At 40.6% G+C, this 20,996-nt stretch overlaps 2 protein-coding genes across 2 annotated transcripts in view; both read left to right on the top strand.

Annotated features, from left to right (window-relative positions):
• Nucleotides 1-9,480, top strand: part of CNKSR3 (CNKSR family member 3) — a 55,366-nt gene extending 45,886 nt beyond the window's left edge. The window contains exons 9-13 of the mRNA XM_063390141.1: nucleotides 67-213; nucleotides 1,760-1,884; nucleotides 4,260-4,468; nucleotides 4,932-5,021; nucleotides 6,496-9,480. Coding sequence (XP_063246211.1) covers nucleotides 67-213; nucleotides 1,760-1,884; nucleotides 4,260-4,468; nucleotides 4,932-5,021; nucleotides 6,496-6,794 — 870 coding nt within the window. The 3' untranslated portion in view covers nucleotides 6,795-9,480. The remainder of the gene's footprint in view (nucleotides 1-66; nucleotides 214-1,759; nucleotides 1,885-4,259; nucleotides 4,469-4,931; nucleotides 5,022-6,495) is intronic.
• Nucleotides 9,481-9,624: 144 nt separating this feature from the next.
• The window catches only part of IPCEF1 (interaction protein for cytohesin exchange factors 1), an 88,087-nt gene continuing 76,715 nt past the window's right edge, over nucleotides 9,625-20,996 (top strand). Inside the window, exon 1 of the mRNA XM_063390143.1 lies at nucleotides 9,625-17,560. The gene's annotated coding sequence lies outside the window, so the exon portion shown is untranslated. The remainder of the gene's footprint in view (nucleotides 17,561-20,996) is intronic.

Here is a 20,996-nt window from a genome sequence, read left to right as displayed (position 1 = left end):
ATTTTTCTTTTTTGTTTGCTTTCAGAAAAGAAATGCTGAGTAAAAGATGTCTTTATTCTCTTCCAGGTTGGATGGCAACTAAAAAATCTGGTGGCAAAGTTGCGAGAGAATCCTGCTGGAGTTAGGCTGCTGCTTAAGAAACGTCCTACTGGCTCTTTTCATTTCACTCCTGCTCCACTGAAGAACCTGCGCTGGAAACCACCCCTGGTGCAGGTGAGAGCCTGCCAGCTCCACTCGGATCACAGGAGGGGAACGCCCTGGTTGCAGCTAGAAAAAAGAGAAATCCCAGGAATGCCCCAAAGTACTCGTGTTTGACTATAGGTCAAGGCAGGTTAGGTGAAATGGCTGTGCTCCTATGGTTCCTAGATAAAAAGGAAAATGTTCTTCTCTTTTTTTTTTTTTTTTTTTTTTCCTTGCAACCAGATAATGCCTTCTTGGTCCACAAAGGGACTAGGTGTGCTGAATATTTTAATCAGTCTGTGTGCCACTGGGAGAACTTATCTGAGGCAAAACTGCTGATATGTATGGGATTTATCAGCATGGAGCAATAAATAAATGCTTTCTCTGTTTATCACAGTAATATGTTTTTGCTGAAATAACTTAAGATTATTTCATGTATTTTTCCTCTTTTTATTCTAGTGAACAATGAGAAAGAGTGGTTTTTTTCAAGAAATTATCTAAACTACTTGTTTTAATAAGATTTGGTTGTTGGGCAATTCACAGTTTGGGTACTGAGCAGACAAAGGAAGTGATGTTAGTAATTCTTAAATAACCATATTGAGGAGTGGCTTGTTGTATTAGGAAACTTAGGGCTTAATGCTTGCAGGAGCAAACAACCTAATTGAATTTAAACTAATTATTTGAAATTAATAAAACCAGGGACAGTTCCCCCCCTCTTCCTGTTCTGATCCAAGTCTCCCTACAGCCATGGGGATGATTTAAAAGTGTGAAATGCTGGTGGCTACCACAAGTCTCCATGAAGGCAGATTTCTCTCAAAATGGATAGAAGATGTATAGTTGACTATTTATTCATCCTTCCTTTTGCCAGTGCATGTGTCCTGTTTTTGTGGCATCGTGCTGAGGTGTGCTAGCAGTGTGAGGAGCTGAGGTGGGCTGCCTTATTGGCTGTGCCCAGCAGTGTTTCCTTGGGGGAGGCAGTGATTGGAGAAAAAGGTCTTTGAAACCTTTTCTCTCCTGTAGGCAGACACGAACCTGGAAAGATGCTGAGAATATATACATGTGAGCCACAAAGATGAGAAATGCCAAATCTATTTTTAGTTTGCTTCCCTGGCCCTAGTTATATCCATTGATCCAATCTATGGTGAACTTTACTATATTGCTGTCTATGCTCCAGGCATTGGAGTGTATGGAATAAAGGTAGCATATGCCAGCTTCACAAGGCTTGCTAATCATATCTATATTTAAAAAATTGCATTCTTTTAATGCATCTAAAAATAGAAGAGGGGGTTTTGTCTCAGCTGCTTTTTTTGTCTGTGGAATTTACAGGAAAAATAGAACTGGAAAGAGCAAAATATTCTTGAGCAATGCATTACTCATGATAGGATTTCTGTGGGAGGGCCTGTAAATGTAGCCAAGACTGGGGGTGGAGGAAAATGTGGATTCTAAAAGTTTTTAATGTTTGTACATCACAGAGAGAGTAGTTCACTAGGGGATGAAAATGGTGCTGTTGATTATTAAGTTATCTATTTGTGAATGATGAATGAATGTTCAGATGTTTGATGGCTGTTTAACATTTCAGACCAATCCTCCACCAGCTTCAACTCAGTCACCAGAAAGCACCGTGGATACCTCACTGAAGAAGGAGAAGCCAGCCATTTTGGATCTGTACATACCCCCTCCGCCAGCTGTTCCGTATTCTCCTCGGTGAGCGAACAAACAGAGCAGAAACCTCCTTCATTGCACTTGTTTCTGAGCTGGCTTGCTGTATGAGCTCTGTGCAGATTGGCTTGAGGAAGCTGCAAATCTCCAGCTTTCCTCTGGCTGTCTAAATGAGTTGGATTACTTAAACTTATGCCCAAATGCGTATGCCACCAGGGTTGTAACAGATTTTATTACTGGAAGATGATCTCTGTGTGCCACAGAGAGCAGAATTGTTCCCAGAACATGAACCAATGTCATCTCTGGTTTTGTTGCAGAGTTATGTTTCTGACACTGTTTAAATCCAACTGCACACAACAAGAAGTAATTTTTGTTCCCAACATTTTTCACTGTTGGATTTTTTCTTTTTTAACAAGTTGAGTAACTGTTGTGGGAGTTAGGGTAGAAAAGAATGTCACATTAAATGACACCTATCACGTTAAATTTTTAAACTTGCAAGTTGTTTAAACCAAATATGTTCCTACTGAAGGGAAGGGAGAGGCAATACATCAACTTTTATTTTTTCATCCTGTGGTGTAGGCTATAAAATGCAGACTTGTGTGCACAGTGGGAAGGGGGAGTGGTGTGTATGGTAAGGCTGACTGTTGTTTGTTCTCAAGTCCATGTTGACTCTTGCCAGAACCCTGCCAGCTGATCTGGATGGAAAAACAAGTTTTCAGGCAATATGTGAAAGGCAGGTATGCTTCCTGGCCTTCTCTGACATTTTGGGTTATGTGTAGATAGCCCATATCTACAGGAACTGTGACTTTGTGCTGCAGGCCTTGTGGGAGAGCACTTGTCTCCTGTCATGTAAAGGCTGATACAGAGACAGAGGCTGTATTACTGCAGTTTTTGGGGCAGGACTGGGAGAGGGGGCTTGGTCCCTTTACTGAAATTGAACCCATCTTGAGCTGCTCTTGCCTTAATTTTATGGTTACACATGCTAGTTCTTACTAAAAATACCCAAATCTTTAAATCTTTTGGCATAATAACGAGCATATAGATCTAGTAGATATGCTAAATGCCTTAGTCATTTCTTCAAATCATTAAATTTCAAGCACATTGGGGAATTACGTCCATGTGCTCAATTTGTTTGTCTTTCCTAAAGAGATGCAAAATTATATCAAACTTCAAATGCCTTTAGACCTGAATCCCTGTTGAAAAGGATGGAAATTGCAATATGAGCTGTAAAACGTGTCCTGGGTGATGTGTGGAAAGGGAAAGGCATCTTGACTTTGACTTTTAAAGAAAGCAGATGTGAGAAGCTATGGCAGGCAGGAAGAGAAGAAAGGACAATTCTTTTGCCTTCTGTCTGGCCATTTATTTTGACCTGTGCATATTTTGCCCTTCTCTTGAAATTGTGGTGCATTTGTGTGATGATTGCTTTTTTTCCCCCCGCATCATCCTGTTCTCTTCCCTTCCTGGCATGGATCGCCTCTGCTCCACACTGGGAGTCAGAGAGCAATGTTTGGTTTCCCTCCCCATGGCACAGTCTCCACATGGTGGTGGTGTAGGAGAGCTTTCCACACACATTTCTGGTGGAACACTTGAGTGCAGTTTTTGGTCTCTGCCTCTCCATAAATAGCTCCTTCCTATTCACTGAGCTGTAGCATTGTTCTTGCTGGAGAGCTGGACAAGTGGGATGTGCCATCCAGGGTCTGCTATGAATACTGGGGTATGTGTGTGCTTAGACAGTCAGCTATGTGTTTTTGTGCCTGCTTTGCCTAATGGTTGCTTCAAGCAACAAGATTGTAACATGTAGGAAGGGGAAAAAACCTCCAGGCAAATCTTAACTTGAAGGGTAGCTTCTCTTCCAAAAGTACTTTCAGAATTTATTCAAAATCTTATATTTATACATATACACTATGAATCTGTTACTGAAGCTCTCAAGGAGGGAGAGAGAAAGTGGTAAATATTCAGTGACAGTTGTTGGACTCCTGCAATGACTGAAAGGAGAGTCCCTCAGATGGAGGCAGTAGGTGTTACCCTTACACAGACTGAGGTGGATAAATTTACGTGGCACTCCCGAGTCACAACTGAGTGCTGAGCAGGCAGTGAATCAGGGGCTTTGATGCCCTCAGGACAGAAAGGTCTCATTTATCAAAATCTTTTGCAGGAGTGGAGCCTCTAAATTTCTCAGTGTGTTAAATTACTGTCTCGTTAAGAGTGAATTAGCAGTGGGGGTAAGCTTTCTTTTCTCCTTGCTAAATATAATGAAGTCTTCTATCACCTGACTTATTTGGGTTTTTTTCCCAGCTTGTTTGCAGCACAATGCCAGTTGTCACGTGCATGACCTGCTGCTAGAAGCATCTTTCAAACCTACTCATGTCTGTAGCTTTAAACTCTTTCAAGCCACTAACTGAAGTGACATGTCCTTTCAGAGATGAAAAGGGCAGCTTTGTGTATGGAGGAGGCAACAAACGCGGTCAGCCACTACCTGGGTCCAAGGGTGCTGAGTCTCCCAATTCTTTTCTGGATCAGGAGAGCCGAAGGCGAAGGTTTACTATTGCTGATTCAGATCAGCTGCCTGGGTATCCCATGGAAGTAAATATCCTACCAGCCAAGATGAGAGAAAAAACACAGTCCTACGGTGAGTTCACGCCTCTCTTTTAATCACTCTTGTGGTAAGGGCTTTGATCAATCTGAAATGATTTGTCTTAGAAAATTGCTCGTCACACTTGATTGATATTAGGGCCATTAGTACAAATTGTGAATGTGAAATTCTGCGTCTGAAATAATTTCTCTTAAACACTGTTATTTCTGTAATGAATATTATTCAGCTGGGATCTGCTGCTACAGAAAACCATTTCTGCATGTGTTTTGGTTATAACTTTATGTCCACTCCTGCTCTAAATGAGCAAGAAGTGGCTGTTTAATCTCAGCACACTGATTTCTTATTCGTCACCAGTGGAAATATCTTCAAATATCCCTTTTTTTCTGCATTTTGAACTCCTTATTGTTTATCTCTCCTTTTGTTTAACTGGGAAAAGCAAAAATTTAAAGACTGGTTTCCTCAACTTTATATAACTCTTCATAACCTATGTTGTCTCTAGGAAAACCTCGTCCTTTGTCAATGCCTGCTGATGGAAGCTGGATAGGAGCTGCAGAGCCCTTCTCTAGGCCACGAGGATCAGGGAGAAAAGGCAAGATTTTACGTTTTATCCCTCATTCTCTTCCTCTCCAAAATTTCCTTGGCTTGAACTACATGAAAGTGTTTAAATTAGGAATGGATGATTATGGTTTGCATATTGCTGAACTGATGCAAGGTGACCATTGCTGGGTTTAGCAGGAATGCCAGATGGTAACTGAAGGTTCTGAGGCTATTCGGTGATGGGACTCAAATCTTCTGCTGTAGGCTTATAGTGAACATTGAAAGTTAGCTAGAATGACTAGGACAGATCTGTACTTGTGACTTTATAGCACAGGTTCACCATTTTGCTCTTGCACACAGCCCTTTCCCTTTCTACTGTGTTTAATATTGATCATGAAACTACTTTTTTCTTAAGTCTTGCTTTTTGTTTAGCTCACTGTGGAGGCTGTTGGAGCAAGCTTGTTCACAAAACGTAAAGTGTAGGGCCTTTTAGGAGCTGGTTTTTACTGCTATTGCTGTTAGAAAGGGACATATTCTGCAGACATCACTGAATGGGAGAGATACAGAAGCTCATAACATTTTGTGTTCAGTTGGATGGCTTTTTTTTACTTCCCACAGTGTCCTCTTCCCACTCTCTTTTGCATCTGAAAGACTATTTGAGTCTTGTTAGTGTGGGAAATAAGGATGACTGGTTTATTCTTGGAATCACTTATGAAAGCTAATGTGTAATTCTAGGTAAAATCAAAGCTTGATTCTATTATTTTCATGTAAAAGTAGAAGTTGATAATGAGAAGCATCAACCTGGAGGGATACTAACAGAGTGATCACCAGGTGGCAGGGCTGGTTTTTGTGTGTATGGTTTTTTGTTTGGTTTTACCTTTGGTTTTGTATTGCCTTTTTAAAATTCTTGAAATGTACCTAAGTGGTGCTGCAGGCTTGTATTTAAGCTGTGTTGGATCAGAACCAAAGGCCTGCCTAGTCCAGTAGGATGTCTTTAGCAGCAGCTGCCTTGGTCAGGTGTCTAGGGAAGTGTAAAAATAGAAAAAGCCTCATGAATCACTGGTCAAAATCGGGGAGGGAAGTGCTTACATCTTCACCTGCAAAATTAATTTCTCTCGTCCAGAGTAATATTAGTAGCTTTTAAGTTATTCATGAGTTATATTGAGAAGTTTATGGATTCAACTCTGGTCTCTTCAGCGTTTTGAATAACACATTAGAAGAAGGTTTGTTACATCTCACCTATGATAATGATTTGCATGAAGGTCTGTATCAACATTTTTGGTGTCTGTGAATCTGGAATATAACAGTCAAGTGATATCTCCTCTATGTACGGATTTATTTCATTATTTGTGTTACTAATAATAACTGTGTTATTAAGGTGCAAAAAGCTATGGATTTATTGATAGTTGCTTATGTCCAGATCTAGGTGTTTGAAGTGTAACCAGGATATTTTTATGAAAATAGAAAATGTTAATGGAGGGTTTTGAAGTCAGCAATAATTGGTTTTCCTCCTCCTGTTTGTACAGGTGAAGATGTCCTCTGCAGGTACTTCAGCAATGAAAGGATCCCCCCAATCATTGAGGAAAGCCCCTCCACGCAGCACCCGCTCTGCAGGCCAGTGTCTGACAAGCAGCTGGCCAGGGGAACGGATTATATTCGAGGCAGCAGGTGTTTCATGAACACAGACCTCCACAACAGTGCAACGATTCCTTTCCAAGAGGAAGGTGCTAAAAAGTCATCGGTTACATCGTCCACAAAGTCCTCCTCGGCAGAGCCCTCGCTGCTGGTCAATTGGATCACGAAACTGAAATTGTTGACTCACTGACTTGTCGCCAGCGCTGTTACCAAGTGCCTTTGCTCAGGCTTCTCTACTTTGCAGCTTAACTGACACACAGTGACTAATGCCGTGTTCTTTTCCTGGAAAATCTTACACTTTTGCCTTTTTTGTTTGTCATTTTTGATGGTTTCACAGTGCAAGGAGAGAAGAAAGATAAAGATCAAATTCCTCTTCCTGGCCAAAAACTGAAGGCATTTATTCCCATGGAAATAAGTAAAATTTCAGTGAGGTAGAGGCTACACATGACCTGGAAAATGCGTAATGACTCAGAGGAAAGCATTGCATTACTGTGAAGCCCAGTGGCACTTTAGTTGTCTGAATGCCCAGAGGCTGGTGCAACTGGCAGGGTGTCAGAGTGTGCAGAGCTCACAGAAGTTGTCACTCTTCTGGCTGGGAAAATAAGCAGGGAAACAGCAGTTTCGTGCAACTTGGTGATGCTGTTTCAAGTACTGCATGAGATCAACCTTGTGAGGATGAAGTAGCAGTGTTACCGTTCCTTCTCTGATATCCAGAGTTCCTATGAAGTCTTAGGAAGAGAGTTCTCTTATTCAGAGATTTTAGGAAGTTGGACTAATTTAATTATAATCAATCCAACCTTATATATATAATCTATTTTATTGAAATCACAGTACAAGTAAGGAGCACTGAACAACTGCGGTGCTCATCTGTAAAGGTATATGGATTGCTACAACATGCCAAGGAAATGCATCTGTAGAGGTGGTGAAAGAATATATATTTTTTCCTTAATTGTTTAAGAATGACTTGCTGTTAACCAAAGTAACGTTTTAAAGACAGTCCTGGTGGACTTACGAGAACTTTTACAGGGGTTCAGTTTTTGAATGATGTGTTGTTTTTATGAAAAATATGTGCTATCATACACTATAATTGTAAGACATCTTGCTATTTTCTATATAGCTCTAATTTTTACCCCTCCAGAATTTTAAAGTAGCATTGGGTATTTTGGGAGGAAAATAAAACTTGTTTTACAAAAGAGGAGGATATTAAAGAGGTATTGTTTAAGAAGGAATGTACATAAGATTGTTAGTAGGCAAACAGTTGTGTTTAAAGTTATTTAAATGTTAAATAGAGTTGTATATATTTTTACATTTAAACAGATAGTTTGTACCTTCTTGTATTGAAGTATTGGGCACAGCTTAGTCAAATGAAAGAAAATAAGATTTTGTATTACCTTCTAATTATAAGACTAACTATTTTTGTAGATGATACATTGCCAACAGCCTCTACTCCTCCGGTCTTGCTGAAAAGGATTTATATTTACTAATTGGTGGGGAAAGAGGGAAGTTAAATTCTAGTTTGCACTTAGGTCTGAGGCAGGAATCACATGTGATAACAGGATGTTAAAAACACACTAATTCTGTCTGTGAAAATCATTCTGCTACAACGAGCTGATGAAGTTGTGCTACAGCCTCACAGAGAGTTTCATTCACTTCTCAATTAATTATGTTTGATTGTGACTCACTAATGACTGGGGAGGCTAGTTTGGACCTTTCTGATCAAAGCAAGTATGTCTGTGTTCTCCCCGAGATGGCAGTCTGTGCTAGAGACGTGAGCTGCTGCTGTGCAGTTGAGCCCTACAACCGTTTGGTCCTGCCTCCAAGAAAAGGGCTGAAACTGCTGTGGTGTAGGCTCTGTGGTGTAGTGTAGTCCAGCCTCGAAAAGCTGAACTGTTCTAAAGCTGTTGTCTAAACATGACTTTTAAAATGAAAATTCCGCTCATCTTCAGTGTCGTGTTTTTTCTGTACTTCAGAAATGAAGGGGGCCATCATGCTTAACCTCTTATTGTGTACAGTGAATATAGAGGATGCTCTACAGTTTATAGGTAAAAAAAAGTCCCACAGATCTAGGAATAAATCACAGCTGGCACATAAACCCTTCTGGCTTAACCTGCAAAAAAATCTCCTCTTATGGAAAAACTTGGCTCATCTCTTGATGTTGAAGATGTGTGTATCTATCCGATCAAAAACTATGTCTAGTCTGACTTCCTGAGGAGTACCATGTACGTTTCCAGATGTCCTGCCATGGTACAGTACTCCACAATACTCTGAATACATGGTTGTGGTGGCAGAACAATGCAGTTAATTGGAAAAGATCATAAACCCTGCAAAAATGGAAAAGGATGTTTAGTACTCATGCATATATGTATAGTGAGGATTGTGCACGTGTGAAATACTGAGCAGGCTTCTGTTGTAGTCTGTAGAATAAAAGCCAATACCTTTGGTTTCTCTTACATAACCATTGCAAAAAGTTTTCCTATTTTGGATGGTAATATGTGAGGAAGTAAGACCTAAAAATAAACGCTAATGGCTTGTAGAGATAGAGTGCAGGGTAATTCTTCAAGCCGTGTGTTCCCTCTAGTATTATGGACAATTAAATTAATCAGTGTTTGAATTCTGGATGACCAACAGAGGTGGACACAGTACTGAGAGTATTATACTAATTTTGTGCTAATCAATGAGCCAATAACTTTTCCTTCCTCATAAGCAGGGCTTGTTTAAAAACAACATGCTCCCTTCTCTTGGTGTTCATTGAACAGAAAGGAGAAAAAGTAAAACTCCAAAACTTAACCAAACTAGGAAAGAGATAGTGAAGACTAGCTTTACAGTTGAAGAGGATAAAGAATTTTCTTCTTACATAAATATTTCTTTAGTCCAAATCTTGTGTCCTGTTTAATTACACTGCCGCCAGGTAGTCTTTACAAACTGCTCTCTACCTGCAATCATATCCTGAATAGACCAAGTTAAACCCCTGATCAGTCTTTAAGTTAGATCTTGATGAATTCAGCTCAGACCTTTTTTTTGCAGGTTGTACTTCCCTAGGAGCTTTCCTGCATTCATCATTCAATTTTTGGAATATCTTACACATGATCCAGGCAGAAAGGCTTTCGTGCACATGCATTCTCAGAAATGCCTTTGCCAGCAGTATTGGTGTCTCAGAGGAGTGTGAATGTTGGCTTCTGCTTGTGTTTTCTGCACTAAAATATTCATCCACCCATTTCCACCGTACATCCTAGTGCACCATCTCAATGTGTGAGATAGAATTGCTCATGGGCAATTGGGAAGAAGTGTTGTGTCCTTTGGCATAACCTTTGTCCTGCTGTACAGTTGTGGCTTCTTTCTTCTCTGTATCCTGAGCTTTGCTTTGCACATGCTGTGGTTATGGAGCACGTGCTCTTTGTGGCTGTCACATAGGAATACTTTTGTCTCCTTGCAGGCTGTGTAAGGTTTTTATAATGGACAAAAGCTCCTGAGGAAACCACTGATTTAACTCAGCATATTCTGTGATGCACTTAAAATGTAGAAGAAGAACTAAAAACCCCCTCAGTTTGGAGAATGAAAAAGGAGGAGTCAGGCTAAGCTAAATGTATGGGTCTATGTTGTGTCGAATGCTGCTTCAGCTGTGTGGCAGTAACTGCAAAGAAGACACCTCACACAGCTTCAGCATGCACATTTGTTTCCACCACTACATTTGTATGATGCTGGAATATGAAACAAGGGCAATCTTTCAAAGCAGTTATCTACAGTTCCACACATCACTCTTGAGCTGTGAGATGTATGACAAAAGCAGTCAAGAGCTGCTGTCAGTGTGTCATTTCACCAAATTCTGCTGCCTGTGCTGCTGCTCCCTCAGTTTAAAATAGTAACCTCTATCCTGTTGCTTGCACCATGCAAGTCCCTAACCATCAGTTTTGTCCTCCTTTGTGATAGTTAGCAACTGCTGGTAAGATTGTGTCATTGCAACCGGGCCTTTTCCAAAAGCTCCGTAAAGTTGGGTTATTTTGGACTTTGTCCAAAAGTGGAAAATCAAATTTAAAAACAGTATTACTGCTCCAACATCACTCAGAGTTGGGATATTTTTTATATATATACTAAATATGAAACAGGCAGGAGTTGTCTGTTGCACATACTTTGCCAGTAGAAGAAAAATGAGAATTGCATACTCAGTGGAGGAAAAAACCCCAGACCTTTGGGTGTCCTCCAGTTCCTGCCAGTGGGAGAAAAGTGTTTGTTTTAGCATGACATAGAATAGATGTAAACATTTCTTTTTAAACCTCCATGTGTGGTCACCTCAGTTATTCAGGATGATGTAAGCCACTGACTTTCTCCCTTAAGTGGTTATGGAGTTACCCAATATTTTTTTGGGGGAGGACAGGACAAAGATATATTAGGCAATTACATGATTGATTAACAGGGTATGGAGACAGAGTAATTAAGCATAAAATAAGTGCCAGAGAGTGCTGAGTTACAGGGAGAATCCTTGGGGTCAGTTTATGATTGTGGTTTCTGTTCTCTGGAGAGGCTGAATGTTATCTGTGCCAGACAGCAGCCAAGGAATCAGAGGATAAGAAGTCTATACTGTGTCTAGTTTCAGCTGAGAGGGGTAGTTGCTTGGGCTTTCTTGGTTTGTTGGTTTGCTGTTTCTGACACCCCACATCCTCCTTGGTAAGTGTAGCCCTTTTTCAGTACAAGTGAGCCAGAGGAGGAACTGTTGAAATGCACCTGTGGAGCAAACCTGACAAGATCCTGAGGGATCACTGGGCTGTGCTGGCTGATGGTGCTCAGCTCAATGTTTAGAGGTGCTCTGGGAGTGCCTTTGCAGGTGAGGAGCCTCAGACCCTTGTGCCCTTTGCTTAGAAGCTTTTTTGTTTGGGCAATATTTACTGAGAGGCATAAAATATGCCACAGTCTAAACTGATATTTAATGTTTTGACCATGTATTTAATGTTTTGGTTTTTTCCTTAAGTAATTGTATGCTTCTCAGTGTTACTTATTAATGTGTTTTCCTCTTTCATTCCCCATTAGCTGTTTTCAATGTTTCTGATGAAATCCTCCCACATTTCCAGTGAAAATGTTCATAATGCCCAAGTAGCCACAAGTGACCCATAAAATTTTAATCTGTAAATGGTAAAAGAACCTCAACCAAACAAAACTCCATTAGCAAAACACAAGAAAACACACTTTTTCTGCCTTGTGAATGACAACTTCATGAGTGATAATGAATAATAATGAAACTAAGGGTTTTCATCCAGGTAAAAGATCAGCCAAACGTTAGTGGCTGCATCTTGGGTGATTTTTTTTTAAATTTCATTACATGATAGTAAAAAGTGAGGGCTGTCATTCAGGTGTTGTAGATTCTTGCTGAGCAACTGTGGTGTTTAAATGTGTCTCCATAGAACATGACCAAAGGCTTTCTTAGGTGTTACACAGTTTTAGCTGAAACTCTTTCCCACATTACTGAATGTCCCATTGAACATGCAGAAGTCTTGTCAGGCATAGTTCTTAACCACTAGTTTCCAGGAGGAAGTTGGTATAAGTTCCTATAAGTGAGTAGGATGAGAGCAAAATAAATGATGTCTTAAATTAATTATTTCCCTTTTCCTATGTCCTTCTTCCTCCCTGACCTTTCCCACCCTACATTAAGGCTAAGGGACTCTCCAAGAATTTATTTCACAAACAAACAGCTATAAATTCTTTAATACTTATAATTAGTTTGTTTTGATGTCTGAGATAGTTTTGGCCAGAGCCTTCCAGCAAAAATACTGCTGCCCACAAGATAACAATTCCAAGTTCTTGACTGGTATAAGAATTCCTCTCTGCTTAGTAAGCTGTTGGTTTAGACTCCACTTTGAAGTTACTTAGACCACCACTCCAAGCGGTTCTTGGTCCTTTGGGTCCAGACACATCAGCTTCTTCTCTTTGGATAGGAAGAAAGGTCTGTTTTTTCTCCTCTTTCAGAGATTTGTAACACTGGGTTCATAGGTTGCATTGAAGAGATGGGTGTGGACCTCCTGCCCTCCCGTGCCTGCCCTCTCCTGCCATCTATGTGGTGGCTCTGTGGGGTGGAGGGACAAGAAGGTGAGGGGAAACCCCATCAGCTAAAGCAGCAGCCCCTCTCTTCCCTCCCTCTTGCTCAGGATATGAGTGACAGGCCTCTGAGTGAAAGGCTAATGTGACAAGATACAGGATTTGCAAAGTTTGTTTTCCTGTGGGAGCACCGTGGAGGGATGATGTGTCGCACAGTGTTAGTGCAGAGGTAATATGAGGGAGCCATTATCTAAAAACCAGAAAGCTCCTGCTATGGCACAGGCATGTTTCACAGAGTGCTGCACAGAGAGGCCTTGGGAGATAGCCTGGGATGCTCACATGGGTGAATCTGGCCACAAGAAATGCATTTGACCTGCTGCTGACCGTGGCTGGCTGCTGAGCTTGGGATGGATGTGGTCTGTGTGGGAAATAAAGCTTTTAGAAGGTTGTAGAGGAGGCTCAGGTCTCGACATCGTGACTCATTTTCCCAGTGGTTGACCAAAACGGGGGAGGTGTGATGGGAAGCTGTGATGAGAAGTTCTCCTGCTATCATTTCTTTATCAAGAAATGTCAGGGAGTGAAAACAAACATCACCAGAAGTTTGAAGTTCAAAAAAACTGAATCGAGCACGGTAACCAAAGCACATGGCTTCTCCCAGAGGTCACTCCTGCAAATGTGGATTTTTCATTTGGTTTGTAATGAAGTATTTGGTGTGTTTTCAAAATGCAGAAGATTTTTGACACCCTCTGGTCTCACACAGTGTTTGCTGTTCATGTACCTGGCTGTGACGAGAGACATCTTGGCTGGAGTGACTTACTCTGGCAGTGTTGTCTCAGGGCAGGAGCTGTAACGTGAGAATTTCATCACCCTGAGTAGCTCAATACAAGCGTTTTGGGTTGGATGTGCATAACATGCCTACATTTTAAAATGAAGTGGAAGTCAGTTATAAAATCACAAAAAGCTTACAAAAGCCATTAGTGGGAGAAGAGATGCTGGCAAAACATTGTTCTCTGGTTGCTTTCCAGTACTCTTGCCTAGTTTGCACCCCTAAGACAGAATTCCAGGTGCTGCCCTAGTGGAAGGTGGCACACTACGTGACCCCAAAGGCTCGTTTCCATTGGTCAAAGCACAGGCCAAGCAACATTTCTGTTGTTTTTCTCTAGGTCCTGAGTGATTTCCAGTGGTGACAAGTTATTCAGTCTGCTGCCACCTTCTTCCTTTGCTCAAGGTGCCCTTGCTGAGCACCTCAGGCAGTTTTGGCATTGTCACATTAGGGTGCCTGCAGAAGGCAGTGTTGTGTTCAACAGGCTTGTGCCGCTTTTGTACTAGAACAAAAATAAGAAATTTTCCTGCTAAGTAAACAGGGTTTTTTGGGCAAGAGGTTCTGTCCTCAGCACTAGGTCTGATTGTTCCTTCTACTTTTTGTGTCAAATCTGGTTGATTTGAGCTGTTTCTGATTTATGGTTGAAAGGGTGAAAATAGGAACTTGTTGATGAAGATGATTCAAGCGAACCTTTGAAAAAATTAATAAAGGCCAAAGAAACTAGAGAAGTAAAACCAGGCACTAATTCTTTATTTGAGCAGTGCTAAACAAAAAATATATGTAGTAAATGTGTATGTGTTTTGCATTTGTGTGGGGTTTCATATCTCAACCTACTGTCTGGAAACTTTTAATATTATTCTCCTACAAGTTTTCTTGACAATGAGCTGTAGGTAACTGTGGGATGCTTATGATCAAGCTGCTGCTGTATTACTGTGCTGTTGTATTTTGGGAGAGCAGACTGCTTGCTACACATGGGTTTTCTGTTCCTTCTGAGACCTCCCACTCTAAAGCCAATGCACGTCACATCAAGTGGCTTTCAAAATTATATGCTTGTCACTAGATCCTCTTTTCACTGTCTACTCAGTTCAACTTTTAAGAACAATGTGAAAAGTATTTTTAAAGGCTGAAGATGCTGCAATACATAAGCACAGGTAGATGTAATTGTTGATTGGTTTGAGAACTGGAGCCATTGTGAGGTAACAGATACACTGATGTATTTAAGATGAAAAGTTGTTCTTCAAGTAGAAATTGTGTTATGTACTTGGACTATTAAATACACACTTGATTCAGAAATGCACAAAGCACCATTTGTGCCACTTAAAGTTCACATGGAAAAGCTGAATCATCCAAGCCATCTGAATGATGCACACTATTTGGTAGTTGTTTTCTTCAGCAGGCAGCTGGTGATCTCTCTTCCTGTATTCAGGGCATGGGTGGGGGAGGAAAAGGAAGACAGAAAGGAGTCTCCGGGTGGGGGGGAAGCTATTGCTTCATGTGTGCAAACCTTATGGTTTTCCTGAGATCTCTCTAAATTTGTGGTAAGTTAAAACTCTATTAAGAGGATTGGAGAGGCAATATATATTGCAACGAGGTTATAAAGTGTTTTTATTTTAAAGTAATAATGCTTTATGAACACTTAAGGCATGATTTGTTTATTGTAAGTTGTATTTCAAGCAGTTCTTCATGGGGGAAGACATGGGATGTGTGCTAGGGCTGGGAGATCCTTCAGACTTAGTGGCTTCTGTGTCTCCTGCTCCCTCTTGAAATAGGGAGGTGAACTGTGAGATTCATTTCCTCACACACCAGCCAAAAAATGGTAACTCAATTTCTCTCGTGCTGCTCATGTTGTAAACTTAACACCCAAGTTACATTTTTGCCTACTGAAGCTCCGTGGTAGTGAAGTGCTGGAAAACCTCCCAGGTCAGGAGTGGGACGGACACGTCACAGGGTTGGGGGGAGCAGTAGTTGTGCAGAAAACCCCACAGGTACTCCCTGCAGCTACATCCTTAGTTTTCTACATTTAGGATGTATCTATTTTTCTGTGGATATTTTGTTTGTATTGACATTGAAGAAGATTTTTTTCTTGTTTTTTAATGATCTGTCTTTATTACAGTCTGTCTTACCTATTTAGATGGTAAGATTTTCTTCTTTTTTAGCAAGCCTTGTCTTGTAGTTTTAACTTCCTGAGTGTGCTGGGTTGGGGACTTAATTGTTCTGCACTGTACTTATTAGTACAGTTGAAAGGGTCTACAGAGCAGCAGAATGGAAAAAGCAATGCAGAGAGGCATTGCTCAGATCTTGTTTGTCTGACTTTTCTTTGGGGTTTTCTTTTTTCCCATAGCTAAAGAGAGACACAACCAGCAGGCATTCAAAACTCCTTTTGAGTCTAAACCAAACTGTGTGACTCTGTCAGTGTGAGTAATGAACTGCCTAGGAACTGATGGCAAATTACTTGTATTTTTAACCAACTCAGAACAGGAAAAAAAAAGTCTGGGGCTCTGGTTCTTAGCTGATTCTTCAAGACAGCCTCTCATTAACTGTGCAAGGGGGGCACTTCCATTCCTTTTGGTGACTGCCATTTTAGGGCTGGCAGTGCCTGCAATAACCTGAAGTATTTACCACAGCAGGGAGTTTCAGCGAAGGGGCAACCAACAACCCCTCTTGCTTAGAAAACATTGGCCTTTGAGAAAATATTAAATCAAACTGTGTTGCATAGTCTTAAGACGACTGTGTTGGTGTCATAAGAACAAACATTAAAGGTTTATGTAAGAAATTTATAGGTCAAGAGACAATAAGCTTAAATTACAGCATGGAGCTTGAATTTGGTTGAAAAACCTGATGTCAAGGAGAGTTAAGCACTGGTTTAAGATGCTGAAGGGAGTTGTGGGACCTCCATTATTTGATGTCTTAAAGAACGGGTTAGGCAGCCTCTGTCAGAAGTAGTCCAAGTATAATTGATCCTGCTGGGAGGGACAGACTTAATGATCTCTTGATGGCTCTACAACCTTGTGAATTTGCAGAGATGTGAGCAGGCTGTATGTGATTGCATCCTGGTACAGTTCAAGTGCTCTCTGGCCCTCCTGGATAAAAGCCACCATGCACACTTCACCATACCCTAGTGAAATTTGGAGGTTTAGAGGACCCTGAAGCAATCAAATGAATGCATGAGAAGGAGCAGTTCAGGGGCACCACACAGGAAAGAGAGACAGGGAGCAGTAGCATTCAGAATCACAAATTTTGCAGTTTTAGTACTTCTCTAGAGTAAAATGATCATCAAAAATTACCATTGTCGTTCCTTCAGTTGAGGCACTTGCAGAACATTACAAAACCACCACTTTTTGTTTTGAAGAACTGTAGGGGTTTTCCTCTTAATTAAAGGAAATTATTAGGAATAGTGCTGCATTTTTGACAAGGGAAAGCATATTGGTATCTCTAAAATATAGTTTGGCCTTATAAAATCAAGGCAATAGATCTAAAAAAATCTGCTCTTTTATACTGCTTCCTGATTGAGTTGAAAGACACATCCCCACATCCCTTTCATTTCTAATGTAATTTTTAATTTTTAATGTAATTTTTCCTTTTTAGAAAGGAAAATAACCTGCAGACAGGTAGGGCAGCTCTGTGCTTATGGAAGTAGCTTGTTTCTGAATATAAGTTCCTTGTTATAACAAGCTGGAAAAAGGAAAAAATACCCACCTTCATCTTCTTTCAACCAGTGGGTGGCCCAGGGGTATGAATTTTATGGGGAGACACATGGGTGGCATGATACCAAGAAATTAATTTCTCATGCAGTGCAAATCGTCAGTGGCAAGAGTCTCCAGAAAGCAGCACCAGATGTCGTGAATATTTTGACATTCAAGTCTGTAGAAAGCTCCAAAGAGGAGGAAGTGAAAGAATGGTGGCAAGTCTCTTGCAAGCAATTTTAGGGATGTGGGACTTCATTTGCACATGAATGTGACAGCTCTTTTCAGCAAAAAGTATGGTGGGAAGTGGGATAGACTTTGTCTTTACTACCACTCGAAGGGCTGAGCCATCTGCTTTTCCATGTCATCAAGGAACACTGCCTGGTCTGCTGCCTTTATCTCTTCTGTGGAATATTTACTCTTTCTGTAAGTAACCCCTGTGCTTCTGCAGACTCGTCAGTATTGCCCTCACTATGATTCAGAGTGTACGTAAAGCCAGTAGTTATTTTAGGAAGCAATAGCTGAGTCTCTGCATCAGATTTTAAGATACATTTTTGGGCAAGTTTTCAGATAATCCATTTATATGCAGTTGAAGTGCTTTGAAGATATAAAGTGCCATGTTACAGATAAGTACTGATTAGTCATGCAAATAAATAGAGATATTTTAATTAGGGCAATTTCAATATGACTTGTACTATGGAAAAGAGCCTATGTAAACATATTAAATAGATAATTTATTAGTGGGAGCAACCTGTGATTAAGAATGTTGTGTTTTAATTTTTTTTTGGGGGGGGGGGGGGAATAATATACTTTGCAAAGTAACAATGCAAGAGAGTAACAGCCTGATAAGCTGAAAAACAACAAATAACCTCTGTTTTCATTCAAGTATTCATAAAATTATAAATGAAATATTTGTGTCTCTTCCTATCTGCTTGAGCCGCAGTACAACTCCAAGTAAGCTGGGCATGCTTAAGTATGAACTGCCTGAAATGTGGCAGTCTTGCCAGCTGATCAGTCTGAGATTACTTACATGTCCTCTGGTGCTATAGAAGCTTTGTTCTGGGACTTGCCATCACTTTTCTGCCAGGACCCTTTCTTGCAGTAACTTTTTTGTTTGTTTGTTTTATGTCTGTGTAATCTGTCAGCATCCTGACTGGGAGTGGCAGCAAGTGACTGGGGTGTTTGCCACGAGGCTTTCTGGTGTTATGTAGGAGGAGTGTGAAGGGTCATTCTCAATCTACTTCAGAGTCACTTTTGTATGTGTGTGCAATTATATGTCAGGTGAATAGACAGGGGGGCAGGATCAAGGTACTATTTTGCTGTATATGCTCAGGAAGGCTTCTGAGAGTTAGAGCCAGACCTTTCATGTTCTTGGATATGGCTGCACACTGCACTGTTGCTTTCCTTGGAATCAGGATTGGGTACCTCTGTGATGAGGAATGGAGCAGAAAATCAGACTATTGTTATTGATATGTGTGTTTATCACCTTTGACAATATATCTGGGCAATGTAAATGATGAATATTTGATGAACTACTGGAATACATCCATAAAATGATTCCTTGTCTCTTTGTTTTTAGTGCCAGGACTTGTTTATAGTGGAGTGTGCCAAAGTTAACCTCCAATTAAAAATCAGGAGAGGCAACAGTTTACCCCATGGTAAACACCACGTAGTGGCTCAATTTACTCTCTGTCAGTTAGTCACAACACCCACAGGCTTTTTAATTTATGACTAAAATGCAAAGGTGTAATGTAAGTGGATTTTCCAGTCTAGTTTCCTAGTTTCAGTGGAATTTGCCTGAGCTTTATGTAAGTATAAAAGTATTTACATGTGTGTATGCCTGTGGGTGAATGTATATACCCATGCACTGAATTCTGTTTAAACTACTCAACGATAATATTTGAGATGGAATGGCATGACTTGTCAGCTCTGTCTTTCAGATTCGGACTTTTACCTTTGCTAAAAACCTTCCAAGGAGCTTAGACTTACAAATTATAGTCAAGGAACATGAGTCTGCTGTTGCCATATTTCCCAGTCCAAACAGCCCCCTTACCTAGAAAGAAGATAAAACCAGGCTCAATTTTAGTGAAACAGCTTATGTGTAGCTTCTCACTTTATGCCTATATAAAAGGTATAGTTCTCTTTTTTGGTTTCTTTTTTCCTTTCTTTAAACTGAGAATATATAAGAATAAATTTTCACAATCATTGAGGTTGCAATTCCTACTCAGTAGGTATTTGAAGTACCTACAAAAGCTCAGTGCAAAACCTATGTTTAATCATTGCTAGTCTCCTTCTAGTGTAGGGGTAACACTCCAAGTGCAGCTGTATCTATCTCTGCCTTTTTAAAAAGTCAAATTTCATTTAGAGTTGTGCTTTGAAAAAGCCCAAACAACTGCTATGACTTCATGACCTTTCTAAAATGTGTTCTCTGCCTTTTAAATAGTGACTTGAAGGAATTTACAACAGATTTTCATCTCAGTCCTTCACACTTAGATCTTGGCTTCATTCCAGAGTGTAGAAACTAGATTTGTAATTGTCTTATTTACAAGGTAGTGTTTCCCCTTCTCCTTGTTTGCTTAACTTGTCAGATTGTAGACTATCAGGCACCACCTAACTTTCTTAAAAAAATGTTTTATTTCTATTTCTTTTCTGATAAATATCTATTTATTCCCCCGAAAAACCATCATCAGAATGAACAGAAAAAGTGGGTTATTCTAAATTTAATTTGTAATATAAGAGACTGGGTTTAGCAGAATGGAAGAAACTAAATAAAGTGGTCCTCAATTTGATTTGAAAATAATTTGACTTAAAATTCCTGCTGTATTTTTTTTCTCAAAAAGATTATTGATTTAGATAAAATTTGGGTAAAACAGTGGTCTGAAATTCCATTCTAGGCTTTGAACAAGGCTCAAGCATGGTAGATGTTTTGGGGAACAAAACCATTATTCCCAATGGCTTTTGGCTTGAGACTGTGGGTTAATTATTTGTTTTCGCCATCAGTCTCTGCCTCTTGGATACCTGACTGGCTCTAGAATGCACAGGGACCTTTGCTGGAAACGCTTGTGTTTTCAGGACATGCTTGAGCCTTTCTCTCTCAAACGTGCCATCGTGTGCCCGTCGGCTTCCTCGCTATCCGAAACAGCTCCTTGTCAGTACTTTACTCTTCCCAATGAACCTATCAGCAGGTCCAGCATTCTTCTTAGGAAGAGAAGGTTAATGAGAGTCCAGAGGGTGTTTTGGGACCAACAGGCTGTAAGAGAGATCCAGAGTGAGCTGTATATTTTCCCATTGTCTGTCTTCTCTACTGGACTCCTCCCACTGCAGGAAAGGGCATCAGCAGCTCCAGGTCCTGCTCACAGGGGTGGAGGAGGAGGAGGAAAGATGCCTCCTCCTTGCCAGGGTAAAGCTGTGCCATGGACCCATGCAGAGGGCATGGAAGGCAAAAGCATCCCCTTATCTGGAATTTCTGGATAATGTTTTGCTGGCTGCTGCATTATATAACCCTTTTTTCAAATATCATTGTGTGAGCAGCTGGCACTTGGTTTCTGACTGCTAGTGCCATTGGGCTTTTATCTGTATGGCACTGCTGTAGGAGAGCACCACAGAAATTACTCAGCTGGTTGGGCTGCTGAGGACTTGTCAGTGGTGACTAACCCTGTTGGATTTTCTAGCCCTCTCAGCCCTCTCTTTCTTGTTATCTCAAACAGATTGTGAAAATATTCTGAATGGTAAAAATTGACGTGTCCGTAACAGTGCAACAAACAGATTATGTATCACAGCCTGGTGTACAATTCCTTTGGAAACTGTTTGCCTACATGGCCTCCTGTGTGGAGTTTTTTGTGGCATTTGACTGCTTGGCTGA

Source organism: Prinia subflava, chromosome 2 (genome assembly GCF_021018805.1).
Source record: "Prinia subflava isolate CZ2003 ecotype Zambia chromosome 2, Cam_Psub_1.2, whole genome shotgun sequence".
In the NCBI taxonomy this organism is placed as follows: Eukaryota; Metazoa; Chordata; class Aves; order Passeriformes; family Cisticolidae; genus Prinia; species Prinia subflava.
The sequence above is the reverse complement of the archived record's forward strand: the minus strand, read 5'-3'. Positions and strand labels throughout refer to the sequence as shown.